At 41.9% G+C, this 16,847-nt stretch overlaps 1 protein-coding gene and 1 long non-coding RNA gene across 2 annotated transcripts in view; one reads left to right on the plus strand and one right to left on the minus strand.

The window, feature by feature from the left end:
• LOC132518225 (uncharacterized) overlaps positions 1–6,934 on the minus strand; it is a 68,722-nt gene extending 61,788 nt beyond the window's left edge. The window contains exons 1-2 of the long non-coding RNA XR_009539884.1: positions 6,429–6,934; positions 4,109–4,216 (exon numbers count right to left, since the gene is read on the minus strand). This is a non-coding gene — a long non-coding RNA (uncharacterized LOC132518225). The remainder of the gene's footprint in view (positions 1–4,108; positions 4,217–6,428) is intronic.
• METTL3 (methyltransferase 3, N6-adenosine-methyltransferase complex catalytic subunit) lies at positions 6,518–16,549 on the plus strand. Its single transcript, XM_060146209.1, has 11 exons — positions 6,518–6,740; positions 11,464–11,681; positions 11,777–12,181; positions 13,116–13,291; positions 13,889–14,105; positions 14,335–14,522; positions 14,898–14,936; positions 15,118–15,226; positions 15,347–15,412; positions 15,585–15,697; positions 16,329–16,549. Exons 1-11 carry the CDS (start codon positions 6,641–6,643, stop codon positions 16,438–16,440), a joined length of 1,743 nt encoding a protein of 580 aa, XP_060002192.1. The 5' UTR covers positions 6,518–6,640; the 3' UTR covers positions 16,441–16,549.
• The last annotated feature ends 298 nt before the right edge of the window (positions 16,550–16,847 follow it).

The raw sequence follows: 16,847 nt of genomic DNA on the forward strand, positions 1-16,847 counted from the left end.
TTCCTTGTAGAAATGGTGTTTGTGTTCTCAAAAGGTAGGGGATTTGCTCACTGTTTATAGCCACTGTCCAGGTTTTCTCTTTGCCTAGAACCTTCTACCACCAGGCTTTTGTATTTTATTTTACTTGTTTTGTTTTGTTTGGAGGTTGAAAGCTGTTTCTTTATCTATCTATCCTGACCTGTAGGCCAGCCTAGCTGACATCAGTTAATCTGCAGAACCAAGATGAATTCATCTTTATGATACTTGAGGTCTGATGTTATAAACAGGAAAAAAAAATTCAACCCTAGTAATTTCTACCAACAAGATAATATAAAGGAGAATTCTTAGCAGAGGAAGTGCATTGGGGGTGGGAGAATGAAATGAAGCATATATATATATATTTGTTTTGTTTTGTTTTGTCTCTCCACAACATGGTAAGGTTCAGATTTGACTCTTAAGACCTTGCTTTCCTAAAGAGAACATTCTCCGGAATTTTTTTTTTTTCGTTTGTAAGATTATATCACTGAAACCACATGCTAAAGGGATGGGACTGGTAAAATGATTTGCCTAAAGACATTCAGCCAATCAGTGGCAGAACTGCATTAAGAACCCAGGTCGGCAGAATCCCGGTCTCAGTGCTAACCACCAGTGGTCAGGAATGGTGCTTGCTTTCTGTTACATACTAAAGACTCCTGAAGTGGTGAGGCTGGCTGGAAGACTGAAGGGAAAGGTGAGTAAACCTACTGGCTCGATTCAAGGTAAAGAACAGAGGTTTGATTCTAGTTGCCTCCTGGAGGCAACTTTAAACCCGTCCCGCTTTAAAGGTACAAGTGAATAGGACATGGCAATCTTGTGAAGTCGGCTGGAGAAGAAACAGCTCCTGTCTCTTTAATTCCTTACCAGAGCTTTATAAATCTGTTTTTCTTTTCAGCCTATGGAAGGAGGTAGGTCACCAATCCTTCTATTCCCTTTACCTCCCCTACCCCCACTGGACATAGATAATGCCATTTAACTAATTAAACTAGACTTGCCCTCTCTTTAGATGCCAGTTCCCATTATGGTAACAGCTGTCAGTGAGGCTTCTGCTAATGGGTGCTTCCTTGGGCAGCTCAGCACTGAGCTGGACTCCCCACCCCACTCCTTCATAGCTCTACTTTATTTTCCCTTCTGTCTCCTTTTCATTCTTCTTTTTCCTCTCCTGCTTTTTATTCTTTCATTGACCTACAACTTTTACTTTTCTCTCTTCACCTTTAGTTTATTTCTCTCTTAGAGCCTTCAGTTTCTTCCTTCTTGCAGTCCCCTCCAATCCCCACCCTCAACCCCACCATTTCTTACTCTCAAGCACTTCTCATTTGATCATCCTTTTGGAAGGTGAATTAACTCTAACCTGCTGAAATGAATATGTCAAGAAATGCAGCTTGCGAAACGCTTTACCTGAAATATACATAGTGGATTCAGTTCAAACTAGATGGATAAAAAATCACTAGTACAAGAAGCAAGAGACAGCTTCCTCACTCATTCATTCAGTTAATTTTTGAGGATTTATTTTGTTTCAGAGACCAAGTGTTGGGTAGATACAAAGGTAAACAAACTTCTGCCCCTAAGGGGGCTCAGTCAAGGAAGAAGAAAAATGAAAACATATTTTTATATCATGGTAGTAAATACTGTGATAGACACAGTGGCCTGTGGGATTCCAGAAAGGGAAATAACTAACTCATGTTACGAAGAGAGAGAAGGGGGCGGGGACGTACAGTTCTCTTACATTCAGTTTTCCTAATAACCATGCTGAAATATATTAACTGAATCCATATGACAACCTAAGGACCAATGCAGTTACCATATAAAAACCTACATAAGGCACGTCAAGTCCCCTTTGGCAGATACAGAGGTGTGCTACTTCAGACATGTCCCTTTAAGAAAGAACTGGCTACCTAGCTGCAAGAAACCTGGTTAGCTGACAGCCTCTAGCTGTCCTACTGTTCTCCAAACCCCTGGTCAAAGGCTAAGCAAGGTGGTGGGTGGTACAGGGCTTAGCCATTCCCAGGGAACATGGGACTAATGAATGATTCTTGCTATGGAACTCTCCAGTGGTCTGGCAGAGGCTGTCATGTCTGCATCACTGACAGCTTTGGACAGCTCTCCCTGCCCAATCCCATTTTCTTCCCTTTTTCTTTTTACAAGTGTTACTTCCCAATAAAACTTTTGGACTCCTGACTCTCTCAGGATCTGCTTCTCCCAGATTTCAACCTCTGTCACCCCAAAAAAAGGTTTCAATTCTATTGGCACATTTCATCTCTCACAGATTTCTGCTCCTGGGACTCTGGATACCGTCCCTGGAACTTCTCAGTAAATCAAGGAACATCCGTCTCCTGATCCCCAAAACAAACTTAACTCACATGAGCGTTTCTCCATTAGACCCAACTTTGACTTCCCTTTACATTTCCTTGTCTTTTCTAATGTTTAATTTAACAACAGATTTACTAATCCCATTGGACACTTTGCTTTTGATCATATAATTTTAAAAAATGAGTAAGGACAAAAGTGAAGAAAAAAGAATTTTGACCAAAGAACCAGTTACAAAGTGCAGTATTTGGTCAATACTGTGGATGTTTCAGTAACCCATTGCTGTGTAACAAACCATCCAAAACTTAGTGTCTTAAACAATAATTATGTATTTGCTTGTGAGTCCATGGGTTGTCCCAACAGGCCTCAGCTAGGATGACTTGTCTATGTTCCATGTGGTGAGGGCTGAGCTCACTCAGCAGCTTCAATTCGGGCTGGAGGATCCAAGATGGCCTCACTCACCTCTGGCCCCTCAGTTGAATGGCTGGAATACTGCAGTCTCTTTTCTTAGAGTTTTTCATTCTCCAGGAACTCTTTTTGATATCTTTCAATCTCTAGGATTTCTCTCTCTCTCTCTGTCTCTTTCTCACTCCTTTTTTCTCCCTCTCCTTCTCCCTTTCCCTCTCCCTCACTCTCTCTTCAAATGGTCTAGCTATTAGGATAACTGGACTTCCATGAAGGCCTAGGCCTCCAAGACGACAAAAGCAGAAGCTTCAAGGCCTCTTAAAGGCCTAGACTCTGAAACTCAAAGACTATCACTTCTGCCACTTTCTCTTGGCCAAAGCTAGTCAGAAAACCAGTTCAGATTCAAGAGGAGGGGAAACAAGCTTTACCTCTTATCGGGAAGAGTGGCAAAGACATACTGCATAAGGGCATGTGGGATGGGAGCCATGGCTAACTCTGGAAAGTCTACCACAGCAGATAGGAGGAAAAGTTCAGAAATGTAGTGCATGCAGCACTCATCTACTCACAACTAGGCTTACACTCTTTTGACTAGAAGAGGTCTGGGTGAGATTCCTTCCTCCTTCCTGTACTGCTCAGAGTTGTATACAGACTGGCTAAGAGTAGGCACACAAGAAAGCAGTGGCTTTCTTATGAGCTGAAAACTGGTCCTGAGAAGTCTAGAAAAAAATCCCTCTATAAGCAGATCATGCTAAGTGGCCCTCCTGTGCTCCTAAAATTTGCCTAATTTACTACTGTAATAATTTATCCAAAGTGAATATGAAAGCAAAGACTTCTGGGAGCTGGCCTTAACTTGGCTGACTTTAAGGAGTACCTGTACTCCTTCTTTGGCTTCCTCTGTAGGTGAGAGGAGGCAATCCAGGTCTTAGGTACCTCGAATTCTACCAGAGACTGAATCTCTTCCACTAGAAAAATTCTTCCTTTCCTAGACGAAAATGCTTATGAATTTAAGGGTTGACCTGTGGAAATCTGTCTATAAGATGAATCAACCCCCTTCATCTTCTACAAAGCTATATCCAGTACTGTCTTTCTCTCCCAAGACTATTTAATTTTACTGCTATATAATTTCTATGTATTTCATTTCTATGTGTTAAGGACCTTGAAAGAAATAGTGATCTTACAGCAAGTGAGGGATTCAGATTTGTGAACAGTTAACTCTAACAGTTCTCTAATAGAGCAATAATGGGATTATCTTACTTCAGTAATAATACATGTGTCTAAACATAGGGCCACACAGAATATATCCCAAATGAAAGTGCAAAGCATCCCTTGTCAACTCTCTTGAGGGTAGTTGTTAGACCCAGGTTATTAAAGGAAGCAAAACCTGTTAAGTAGGGTCTTCCTTGGCGGTCTGGTGGTTAAGACTCTGCCTTCCACTGCAAGGGATGTGGGTTCAATCCCTGGTCAGGTAAGTTCCGTGTGCCGCAGGTTGCTGCCACAAAAAAAAATAAATAAAGCCTTAGGTAGAGCAGGCCCTTGGAAGTAGTCTTTTATGATCTCACATCAGCCAACTTTGCCAAGAGTATTTCAGCTGAGCAAGATGGAATTTTTTCCTTCTAATTAAGTATAATCCTGAGAATTAAATGTCCAGATATGCTCATATGAGCCCATATTCATTTCTGTGTCCTCTATCTCAATACTCATATATAAAGGTACACATCTCAAAAGACAATGTAGGGCAGCCTCCCTGGTGGCTCAGTGGTTAAGAATCTGCCTGCCAATGCAGAGGACACGGGTTCGAGCCCTGGTCCGGGAAGATCCCACATGCTGCAGAGCAGTTAAGCCTGCGAGCCACAACTCCTGAGCCCGTGTGCCACAACTACTGAGTCCGTGTGCCATAACCACTGAAGCCCACGCGCCTGTGCTCTGCAACAAGGTAAGCCACCGCAATAAGAAGCCTGTGCACTGCAACGAAGAGTAGCCCCCGCTCGCCTCAACTAGAGAAAGACTGTGCACAGCAACAAAAGACCCAATGCAGCCAAAAATAAAATTAAAGTAAAATAAATAAATAAAAAAAGACAATGTAAATTATCTACTAGGTAAATTTAAATTCAGAAAATGATATGGAAATGGATATTTTGATCACTACTAAATCTCCACAGTACCTAGCACATAGTAGTCACTCAAATATTTTCTGAATAAATTAATGAAACTGCCACATTCCAAAACACATACATCTTTCTTCTCAGTAGTCTCCCTTCATATTCACCCCTTCCTTTCCATTACTATACATAGATAGCTTCTAACTTAAAGGTCCTATCATCAAACAGTTACAATAGGCTACTAATTATCTTCCCTATCTCTAAACTTTTCTCCCCATCTCAATTCAACCAGAACACCAGATTCCCTAAAATATTCCCTATTCACAAAACTTAAAATGTACCCTGTTGTATGCTGAATAAATTGCAAGCTCGTTACTCAGGTAACATGTACCTTTTGCAATTTGGCCTCAAATATGGAAACAAATATTCTCCCAAATTCCCAAAGATAATTCTCTGTGTTCTAGCAAAATTAATCTGGGTCAGCACGGCACGCATCATGCTTTTCTACATCTAGTCTAGACCTTTGCTTTTATCATGTTCTTAGCCTGGAATTCTTTCCTATAGCTTCACCTACTGAAGTACTAGCTGTCACTCCAAGCCTGAACTTTGATGTCACCTCCTTGCCAAAGGGTCATCTGGGCTTGGAGTCCTCCTTTCTTTGCAATCACGTTTGTTTTTTAAGTCTATGCTCGGTGCTGCCTTAGTCTGTAAAGATGGTTCAATATCAATAAACTGGGTCATAGCTCCTTTACCATACCAGAAGCTCTGAAAGCAGGGGCCGTGCCTTCTTAAGCTGTTCTTTCTGGCAGTGTTTGGCGTTCCGTAGGCTTGATAAATCAGTGGTTCTCAAATGCTTCCATTCAGAGAACCTCATTAAAAAAACGAAATTTTTAAGTTTACTACACAGAGAAGTGCACATACCAAAATGTTTGGCTCAGTTAATTTTCACAAACAACGTATTCATACAACCAGCTCTCAGAATAAGAAACACAGCTCAACCAGAACCTCAGGAGCCCCCTAGTGCCTCCTTCTGAGTATGTATGTATGTATATATGTATGTATTTATGCATGCATGCACGCATTCCGAGCAGCTTGGGATCTTATTTCCCCGACCGCAGATTGAACCGGTTCCGTTGGCAATGAAAGCGCAGAGTCCTAACCACTGGACCACCAAGGAATTCCCTGAGGACTCTATTTTAATGTATTACACATGATACTTGTAGATTTGGTGTAAGCAAAAAGAGTGAGAATATGTATTTGTAGACTCATTATAGTATCTCTGCTCCATCAGTTCTCCCTCAAATATGCATGAGTTATGGCTATATTTTTGCAAACAAGTGCACGGGAACATGAAGCTACACCTTCAGTGGCAAAGGTATGTTAGTACCAAACTGTCAAAAGAAATTAGTGATCCTTCATTTCCAAAATCTAGACTACATACGCTGCCCCGCGTGCGCTTAGTACGACTCGAACTCATTTCCTAATATTCAACATGGCCGCATGCGCGGCTATAAGCAACATGGCAGCTCTGCCAGGCACCAACATGGCAACCACAGCCTCACCTCACCCGGAAGCGTGAAAGAACTCCCATAAAAAACATACCCGCCATTCCGCCAACACTTAAGGTGGCTCTCGTTTCAGCTTCAAAGGGAGAGCAAAACCGGAAATGACTTTCCGTCCGGTGCGTCTCCCGGGATCTCTTTCCGGTTAGGCTTCGGGTGTCCGCATGAGAGTTGGATAATTCTTGGAACTAGGGCTGAGAGGTGGAAGGCAGTCGCCCTTGGTTCGGGACGTGTCTGGGCTGCGAGACCGAAATGTCGGACACGTGGAGCTCTATCCAGGCCCATAAAAAGCAGCTGGATTCTCTGCGGGAGAGGCTGCAGCGGAGGCGGAAGCAGGACTCGGGGCACTTGGGTGAGGCGCGGGACTGTTGGGGCCGAGCCTTAGCCGGGGAGGGCTGGAGGGAACTCTGGAGAAAAACACAGCTCCCGAGTCGGTGCCTTTCTCCAAACTGCCGTTTCTTTAAGGCTTCATACATTGGTACTCTTCTCCCCCCACCTCAGCAGCACAGACGCTTCACCTTCCTGCAAGTAGTCGCGGCTCCTTCCCAGCCTGGGCCCTGGTTCCGCCGGTTCCGCTTTCCCCGGCCGGAAGCCTCCGCCTCCCCGCGTCAGGTTGACTCCTCTTGAGTCTGTGAGAGCGTCTCACTTGCTAGGCCTTTCAGCCCCAGATCCCTCGAAGCAGCAAGTCCCTTTTTTTAGTTACTCCCGTGGCGCTTTGTTCTTTTCTCGGTTATAGCAATTGCTTTTTAGTGGTCATGTCTTTTGAGATTCGGGGCGCTGTGAGAGCAAGTACGGAACCTTTATATCCACAGTGCCCAGCTCAATGGCCCTCGCAGAGTTAGCACTCGGTGTTGCTAAACGAGTAGAGGAACTGGCATTGTCTTAGACGTTTACACACTGAGCAGGAATCTGAAAACATTTGTTTTTAAACTTTTTCTCCCCTCCCGTTTTCTCCTGTGTCACAGTCTTAAAACTTGAAGGAACCTCAAAAGATTAAGTACTACTCATACCACATCCCCAGCACAAGCCCTGAATTATTTAAGGCAAATCAAAGATCTACAAGGATAATGAATCCGTACCGCTCTTGTGTGTAGCTTGTTGCACTGTATATCAGTATACTCGAGTCCGTCTGTAAATCTTGTGTTGAAATATATATTAGGTCCATGCACTTGTAGGCTGGCCCTTGGAACTAGAAGATGCTCTGGCAGGACTCTTATACCATAATGAATGAACATCTATCGAGTGTCTACAGCGTACATGAGTCCAGTTAGACAAAAGACAGTGTCCCTGCCCTCAAGGAGTTTAAAATTTAGTTGGGGATAAAGGAAGAGTCAAATGCAATATGACATATGTAAAATGCCAAATGAATCGATTCCACAATGAGTACAGTGAAGGTAGAAGTAACAAGAGTCGGTTTAGCCAGTGAAGGCATCAGGGAAGAGTTGGCACTTGGAATTTGGTCTCTATGGCTATGTAGGACTTAGACAATTAAAGGGAAGGTAAGAGGGCAGGGTAAGTAGGGGAAGAAGTGCAAGTCATATTATCATGGATTAATTAATAGAAATTCCACTTCACTTCTCCAGGGTATTAACCACACTTTGGTATTAACCAAACATTGCGCCATATGCAAAGTTTTTTTTCTTCAGTCAGTTCTTTTCTCACAGAAAATAAAAATTTTCTTACCACATCTAGATTTTTATAGCATTACTGAAATCTGATACTTGTTTACTTCTGAGGTTAATGTTAAAAGACAAGGATATTGAGTAAACTAAAATGTATTCGTGTCATTAATGAATGCAGAATACTATGAACCAAGAATCATTGGGAGACCTTTGTTAGCCGGGCATTTTTTTTTTTTTTTTTTTTTTTTTTTTTTGCAGTACGCGGGCCTCTCACTGCTGTGGCCTCTCCTGTTGCAGAGCACAGGCTCCGGACACGCAGGCTCAGCGGCCATGGCTTACGGGCCCAGCCGCTCCGCCGCATGTGGGATCTTCCCGGACCGGGGCACGAACCCACGTCCCCTGCATCAGCAGGCAGGCTCTCAACCACTGCGCCACCAGGAAAGCCCAGCCGGGCATTTTTAAAGTACAACTTTTTAAAAAAGTGTGGCAAAATACACAGAACATAAAATTTACCATCTTAACCATTTTAAAATGTATAGTTGATAGTGTGATGTATATATATTCACACTATTGTGCAACCAATCTCTAGAAGTTTTTTGTCTTGCAAAACTGAAACTGTACCCATTAAACAATAATTCCCAATTCTCCCCTCCTCCCGGGCCCTGGCAACCACCGTTCTATTTTGTTTCTGTGAGTTTGACTACTCTAGATACCTCATGTAAATGGAATCATAAAGTATTTGTCTTTTTGTGACTGGCTGATTTCCCTTAGCATGTCCTCAAGGTTCCTCCATGTTGTAGCAAGTGTCAGAATTTCCTTCCTTTTTAAAGCTGAATAATATTCCATTGTATGTGTGTACCACATTTTGTTTATCCATTTATCCACTGGTGGATACTTGCTTCCACCTTTTTGGCTATTGTGAATAATGCTGCTGTGAATATGGCTGTGCAGATATCTCTTCAAGATGCTGTTTTCAGCTTTTTTGGATATATAACAGAAGTGGAGTTGCTGGATCATATGGTAATTCTATTTTCAGTTTTCTTAGGAACCACCGTACTGTTTTCCATAGAGTAAAGTACAGATTTTTGAAGTGAGGATTATCACTTCCAATAAATATTTACTTAATTTTAACTGAAACAAAATAAACTTGGCCAGGCTTAGCACATTAGTAAATATGTGAATTGCTCAATGTATTTCATCAATGGGATTGAAGATGTGAATATAGATGTTGACATGTTTTAGGGATCAGCAAGTTAGTAGAGCAGCCATATTTTTATGTCTTCAAGCTAGTATTTTGTTTATCTTCAACGGAGCTCTTAACCAAGGAATGAACTCAAGTATTAAGTATTCCTTTGCTGAGCCCAACACATTAAATTTTTCATTAGATTAGAAGCAGAGTGTCAGCATAGTTACCAGCATAATGGAAGCACTCAGTAAATATACTGAATTAATAACTGAACAGATACTTTCTGAAGGATTTGGAGCTCAAGGATTCCTAATGATTTTCTGCCAGTGACCCATTTTAAGAATGATAAAACGTTGGAGTCTTTCCCCCAAATTTGTAGTGACTTCATGGAATTCACAGAGTGGCTAAAGCCCATCTATAAATAACAGTTGCATTAATCAGCTGTTAGATTTTTTCCAAAATATTAAACGTGAGCTTCCTCCTCCCAATAACCTGAAAAAGGTATTTTTTTAAAAAGGTATTTTCAGCTTCAGTGTCCTGAATGTCATGAAAAGAATACTTCTAGGAGGTGTTACTAACACAAGGATTCATAACCAGAATCACAGGCTGTTTTTTAAAAGAACTGTATTAAAACAAGTGATCAGTCAGATAACCAAAGAGGAAAAAAAAAATGTCTGTATCCAGTTCCAGGGATTGAAAATGTATGTTTAAAGTGGTTCTTTTCATAGACTTCTTGCTTACTTTAAGAAAAATTACACATGACTCAAAGAACATATAAATTTAGTTACCAGAGAAAGTGAAAACTCTGTGAGAAGAAGAAATGTTTATATTATATTCTTGGTAGTATCAGGTTAATTATAAAAAGTACATTTTCAACTTATTGACATTAACATTGGAGCAAAATCAGTGCTTTTCCTCAGTGAGATGATGTCTGTTAGGGTATTTGTGTGCCACGACAAAGATCCCGCGTGCCACAACGAAGACCCAACGCAGCCAAATAAATAAATAAATAGGATTATGTTTTTTTAAAAAAAAAGTTCTAGTCTGAGATCCAGCAGAACATAAAAGAATCATACATAAGCAAGGTAAAGAAAGTTCTGCAATTATTTAACATTTCTAGCTAGTATGGAGTTGTGGAGTCTGTTTTCCATGTAGGGTATAAGTTATTTTCCTAAAATGTAACTGTTCCCCCAAGGTGTTTGGTATACTTCAGCTCCATTTTCCTTAGACTTCTGAGTTAAATTTTACTAAAGTTAGTTCCATTAGAGTGGAAATTTCTAAGTAACCAGAATATCTCTAAATGTAAACTAGTGGCCCACTTATATAGTATTTAACGGAATTCCAATACAGGTTCTGAATGTTTAATATTTCATCTGTATTTTAACTAAATAATCACAGATATTAGGCTCTCCCAAAGGTAATATTTTGTCCCGATTTGAGTTTCTTAACTCTTCTCAAGGTTATGTTGGCTACCCAGCTTGTGAAGTACTAGAGTAAGTGATAAAAATATAGTCAAGAAATATCATTGGTGACCAGGGCTTCAGCAGTTTTATAAAATTTTTGTGTTTCACTTTAAAGGTCGCATCATTCTAACCCCCAACGCTGTCATTTTTTTTTTTTTTTTTTTTTTTGGCGGTACGCAGGCCTCTCACTGTTGTGGCCTCTCCCGTTGCAGAGCACAGGCTCTGGACGCGCAGGCTCAGCCGCCATGGCTCACGGGCCTAGCCTGGACCGGGGCACGAACCCGTGTCCCCTGCATCGGCAGGTGGACTCTCAACCACTGCACCACCAGGGAATCCCTCCTGTCATTTTTTATACCCTCTGATGTCCAGTGGCCTTAATTCATTCAAATTCAATTCTTCAAAAAGATTTGATCACAGTGTAGGTTGTTGAAAATATTCCTGGCTTACAGGTTGATTATATCAGCTGTCATTTTAGAGTGACTAAAGGGAGGTGGTATGGACATTTAAATCTACCAAGCTGCTAATTTATTTCTTTGAAGCACAGCAAGGAAAGGAATTAGGAAAAGACCTCTCACCCAACAGAGAAAAGGTAAGTGGTTCCCAGAAAATCCAGGATTATCTTGGCAAAGCAGTGAATGCTTGAGTGTGATTTAATAAGGGGTATCTAGTGCTAAATCTGGTCAGAGAATTTTCTTCATGAAATGAAAGAACTGTGTGTTGTGAATGCTGGAGAACTTGACTCCTGAGGAATGTATACATTGACAATGGTTGCCCTTTTTCATTTTCATTTCTCTTCACTCCTAGATCTTCGGAATCCAGAGGCAGCACTGTCTCCAACCTTCCGTAGTGACAGCCCGGTGCCTACTGCACCCACTTCTGGTGGCCCTAAGCCCAGCACGGCTTCAGCAGTTCCTGAACTAGCTACAGACCCTGAATTAGAGAAGAAGTTGCTACACCACCTCTCTGATCTGGCGCTAACTTTGCCCACTGATGCTGTGTCCATCCGTCTTGCCATCTCCACGGTAATGACCAGATAAGACAAGGTTGGGAACTACCACTGTTTTTCTTCAGTTCATGGTCAGTGTCTTAATGCTTTCCCCCCATCCTCCTTCCTTAGCCAGATGCCCCTGCCACTCAAGATGGGGTGGAAAGCCTCCTACAGAAGTTTGCAGCTCAGGAGTTGATTGAAGTAAAGCGAGGTCTCCTACAAGATGATGCACATCCCACTCTTGTGACCTACGCTGATCATTCCAAGCTGTCTGCCATGATGGGGGCTGTGGCAGAAAAAAAGGGCTCTGGGGAGGTAGCGGGGACTATCACAGGGCAGAAGCGGCGTGCAGAACAGGACTCGACCACAGTAGCTACCTTTGCTAGCTCTTTGGCCTCTGGTTTGGCCTCTTCAGCATCAGAAGTAGCCAAGGAGCCAACCAAGAAGTCAAGGAAACATGCTGCCTCAGATGTTGATCTGGAGATAGAGAGCCTTCTTAACCAACAATCTACTAAGGAACAACAGAGCAAGAAGGTAGGGGTAGATGGAAATGCTTTCACACATGTACTTTGAATTTTAGCTTTGGTTGAGAGGAATTTACCCCGAGGGCGAAGAGCAGTTCTTAGAATTCAGGGTTTAGAGCAGTGGTTCTCAACTGAGGATGATTTTACCCCCCTCGCAACCCCCAGAGGACATCTGGCAATGTCTGGAGACATGTTTGGTTTGTCACAGCACGGGAGCACTACAGGCATCTAGTGGGTAGAGGCCAGAGGCCAGGGATGCTGCAAAGCATCCTACAGTCTTAGCAGGGCAACCTCCACACGACAAAGAGTTATTTGGCCCAGAATGTAAACAATGCACCAATGTTGGGAAACTCGGATTTAGAGAATCTTTTTCATTGTATCTGTTTGGAAGAATCATCAGATCTTGAGAAGAGGAATCCAAATATAGTAATAGAGGGGACGAATACTGGAAGATAGTCATATGGACCAATAATTATGGAAATTGATTGTACAATGTGGAATGGCATTGTAGTGGTTTCTGAGTCTATTAAATATTGGACCCACAATAGTTATCCATTTCCTACCGCTCCCCCACCCCCTGCTTATAGGATTGTTGCATAGGCTCTGAGCTAAACACTAAAGTGCTTAGCACTGTGCCTTGGTTCAGTACCTAATAAATGTAAGTGGTTTTGGTTGGAAGGAATGCTTTCCTGGGGAGGGGAGTTTAGCTTAATGCTTAGCAGTAGGAACCAGTCTTCTTATATTTTAATTTCATCCCAAAGGCACATTTGTGAGAAAGGACTAAACCCATGACACATCTCTTCTCCTAGGGCTCCAATTTTCCCATATTAACTTAGTCTATTGACCCCTCATAGGACATTGATGTCAAGTAGAATTTGCAGAGGTGGTTTAAGGGCTAATTTTATCTACAGACCCTTTTAAGACCAAGGTTTCTTCTGTCACAGGTTAGTCAGGAGATCCTAGAGCTACTGAATACTACAACAGCCAAGGAACAATCCATAGTTGAAAAGTTTCGCTCACGAGGTCGGGCTCAAGTGCAAGAGTTCTGTGACTATGGAACCAAGGAGGAGTGCATGAAAGCCAGTGATGCTGACCGGCCCTGTCGCAAGCTGCACTTCAGGTCTTTTGGGAGGGAGAGGGTTGGATGGGTCTCCTAGAAGCAGTCATTCTTTTTAAGCACATTTCTTCCGGTTATTGGGTTTCTGTCTTTAATCCTGTTATTAAGTGGTTTTAATATGATTTGTCTAAGACTTCCAGACTGTGAAGGTAAACTTTCAGAAGTAGTGTTCTATGGGAGGGAATACAGGCTGCACTCCCAAAACGATGTGAGATTTAAAGAAAAAAATGCCCCTCTGTTCTTGCAATAGCAAGACATCTCTGTCTCCGAGCCCCAGTGAAAGTTAAAGTTCTCTGGAAGAAGGATGATCTTAGGAGAAACAGGAACCTGGGCTGTTAGGTAGGTGCTTTATTCTGCTCTAACTAGCAAGCCCTTCCTTCCTGTCATAAGGAAGTTAACTCTTTGCTCAGAGAAGAATTAAAACTCTTCTTTAGTGTAAATTACAGATTTTAATGTCACCTGCCTTCCTTATTTGAAAACTTGTGGAGGCAGCTCTAATGATAGTGAAAGACTAGAAATTTTGCAACAATTTGGACCTCGAACTGCGGCATCTAACTGGAACACCATCTTGATTCCAATTCTCCCTTTTTATTTCCCCAGACGGATCATCAATAAACACACTGATGAGTCATTAGGTGACTGCTCTTTCCTTAACACATGTTTCCACATGGATACCTGCAAATATGTTCACTATGAAATTGATGCTTGCATGGATTCTGAAGCTCCTGGAAGCAAAGACCATACACCAAGCCAGGAGCTTGCCCTTACACAGAGCGTTGGAGGTGACTCCAATGCAGATCGACTCTTCCCACCTCAGGTACCTATCTGCTCAGAAAACTTACCTCAACTTAAGGACCTTTATCTTAGTAGGGTAGCCATACATGTAGGAAAGCAGGGCATAAATCACCAATCCGCCCTGCTGATTGGGAATGGAGTGGGATAGATACGCATCTAAGGGAATAGGAAAATCAAATGTAAAAAGAGGGACTGGGGCCATGAATCTAAGAGTAAAGGAAGGGAAGATGACCAAATACCACCTCATGCAGTGGATCTGTTGTGATATCCGCTACCTGGACGTCAGTATCTTGGGCAAGTTTGCAGTTGTGATGGCTGACCCACCCTGGGATATTCACATGGAGCTGCCCTATGGGACCCTGACAGATGATGAGATGCGCAGGCTCAACATACCAGTACTGCAGGATGATGGCTTTCTCTTCCTCTGGGTCACAGGCAGGTAATGCAGTTCAAAGATATGTAGGTATGGGCAGATATAGTATAGAGTGAGTACTGGGTGGGGATAAAATCCTGGGTTTTCCTAGCCCTGCTATTAAATATATAAGTGAGTCAGCCTTTTTTACCTACTGAGATCTAATGCCTGTTTATAACACAAATGACACATGAAGTCTATGAAACTCTACGTTTGTTGCTTGTGAAAGGTAAGGTCATTGAGAATAGATACTAAGTTTTATTTTTTCATTCTTAGATCCATTCTGTTGCCCTAATGGTGTCTCGCATGTTCACTGAATGTCTACTGAAGACAACACATGTATCTTGAAGGGAGAAGAAATATGGGCATGGAAATAGCTGTTTAACCTTTATTTCTTTCTAGGGCCATGGAGTTGGGCAGAGAATGTCTGAACCTCTGGGGGTAAGTAACGATCATTGTGTTGCTTTCTTTTGAGGGAAATAAGTACATAATTACTGTAGTTGATATGTGTTCCTTTCTTTCAGCGTATTCTGTGATTCCTTGCCTCTGTAGAACAGATGGCACCACCCCTAAACTGTGAAAGCCTGATTAAAGCTCCAATTCTTTTTCTTATACCCCACAGTTACGAACGGGTAGATGAAATTATCTGGGTGAAGACAAATCAACTGCAACGCATCATTCGGACAGGCCGCACAGGTCATTGGTTGAACCATGGGAAGGAACACTGCTTGGTGAGCAGCAGTGGGGCCCAATTCAATAGGTGGAGCAAAAAATAGGAATTGTTTGATTGCTTATTGAGAAACAGTTCAAATGCTGGGGTTTCATAAGGTAATCTGTTCTCTGGTGAGCAGGTTGGTGTCAAAGGAAATCCCCAAGGCTTCAACCAGGGTCTGGATTGTGATGTGATCGTAGCTGAGGTATGTACTTTGCCCAGGCATCCAAAGATGCACATTTTAAAACTGCTATCAGTTATTCTAGTCAGGTATATTCTTATCCCAGGTTTTCTCATTGGGATCATAAACATAAATGGAAAGGGCTAGAATTTCAATCTTGGGTAACTTAAAAGTAGCTAGAGCTTTTATTTCCTAGGTTCGTTCCACTAGTCATAAACCGGATGAAATCTATGGCATGATTGAAAGACTGTCCCCTGGCACTCGCAAGATTGAGTTATTTGGACGACCACACAATGTGCAACCGAACTGGTAAGGTGACCAGAGAACATGCTAGCCCCCAAGGGCAAAACTGTTTATGGTCAAGGACAGAAGTTAGTAGAGCTTCACCTCACATTCCACTAGTCTATAAATGGGCTTCAGAGGATTCTTAAGCAACCAACAACATTCATTGGGAACCCAACAGGTTTTAAGGTTTAAACCACTGCTCTTAAGGTCTGCACTGTTACAACCTAAAGATCTTTGTTATTCTATGGGATGTACTGAATCTGCCCCCTGGTGGTTACTGAGAAACTGTGTAATCTGTCAACAATTTTAATTTTTCATTCTGTTAGTAGAGCTTTAAAAGACGTGCTGCTAGCATTTCACTAATCCAAAGGATACTCACTGGCAGCAGCAACTTTGTGAAGTAGGCCTGGTTAAACATAAGTTATTAACCCTTAATTAGTACAGATCCAGCCTTTTTTAACACCAGAATCTGTGCCCAATTTCTAACCAGCCATACTACCATATACTATACTAATAGTAAGATCTTTTTAAAAGAATTGGCACGAATATTCAATGAGATGATAGGCAGTCTTAATAAAAAGTACGTATCTTTTAACAGTATTAAGCCTTTAAATTCCAGGATTTTTGGTTTGCCCCATCTTTCCCCATGCTTCAGGATCACCCTTGGAAACCAACTGGATGGGATCCACCTACTAGACCCAGATGTGGTTGCCCGGTTCAAGCAAAGGTATCCAGATGGTATCATCTCTAAACCTAAGAATCTATAGAAGTACTTCTAAACCTAAGCATCCGTAGCCATGGCTCTGCAGGCTGCACCTGAAGAGTAATATTTGTACAATAGTTATTTTCCTTATTTAAATAAAACTTTGTATTGTAGTTGGGATTTCGAGGTCAAGTTCTGGCTCTGCCACTTAACAGTGTGTGATCTTGTGTAACTCATCTCTCAGTATGATTACTTATATGTAGACTGGGAATATTACCTACCTCATGGGGTTGCTATAAGGGTTCAAACTAAATGAATGCTTGAAAAACATTAAAATATTGATTATACTGTATAGGATCAAAGTGATTAGCAATTAGTGCTAGTAAACATGGTAATCAAGAAGGGGGTTCTCTGGGACAACATTTCTTAAGGTAAGATTTGAGTTTCATTTAAGATTATCATCACTAGGGC

Source organism: Lagenorhynchus albirostris, chromosome 1, assembly GCF_949774975.1.
Source record: "Lagenorhynchus albirostris chromosome 1, mLagAlb1.1, whole genome shotgun sequence".
NCBI classification, from domain to species: domain Eukaryota; kingdom Metazoa; phylum Chordata; class Mammalia; order Artiodactyla; family Delphinidae; genus Lagenorhynchus; species Lagenorhynchus albirostris.

What these genes read in the sequence shown, in the direction of transcription:
- METTL3 (XM_060146209.1), top strand. Translation starts at nt 6,641, where the DNA reads ATGTCGGACACGTGGAGCTCTATCCAGGCCCATAAAAAGCAGCTGGAT. An exon ending in ATCGACTCTTCCCACCTCAG is followed by an intron (nt 14,106 to 14,334) that starts GTACCTATCTGC and finishes CACCTCATGCAG; the next exon opens with TGGATCTGTTGTGATATCCG. An exon ending in ATGGGAAGGAACACTGCTTG is followed by an intron (nt 15,227 to 15,346) that starts GTGAGCAGCAGT and finishes TCTGGTGAGCAG; the next exon opens with GTTGGTGTCAAAGGAAATCC.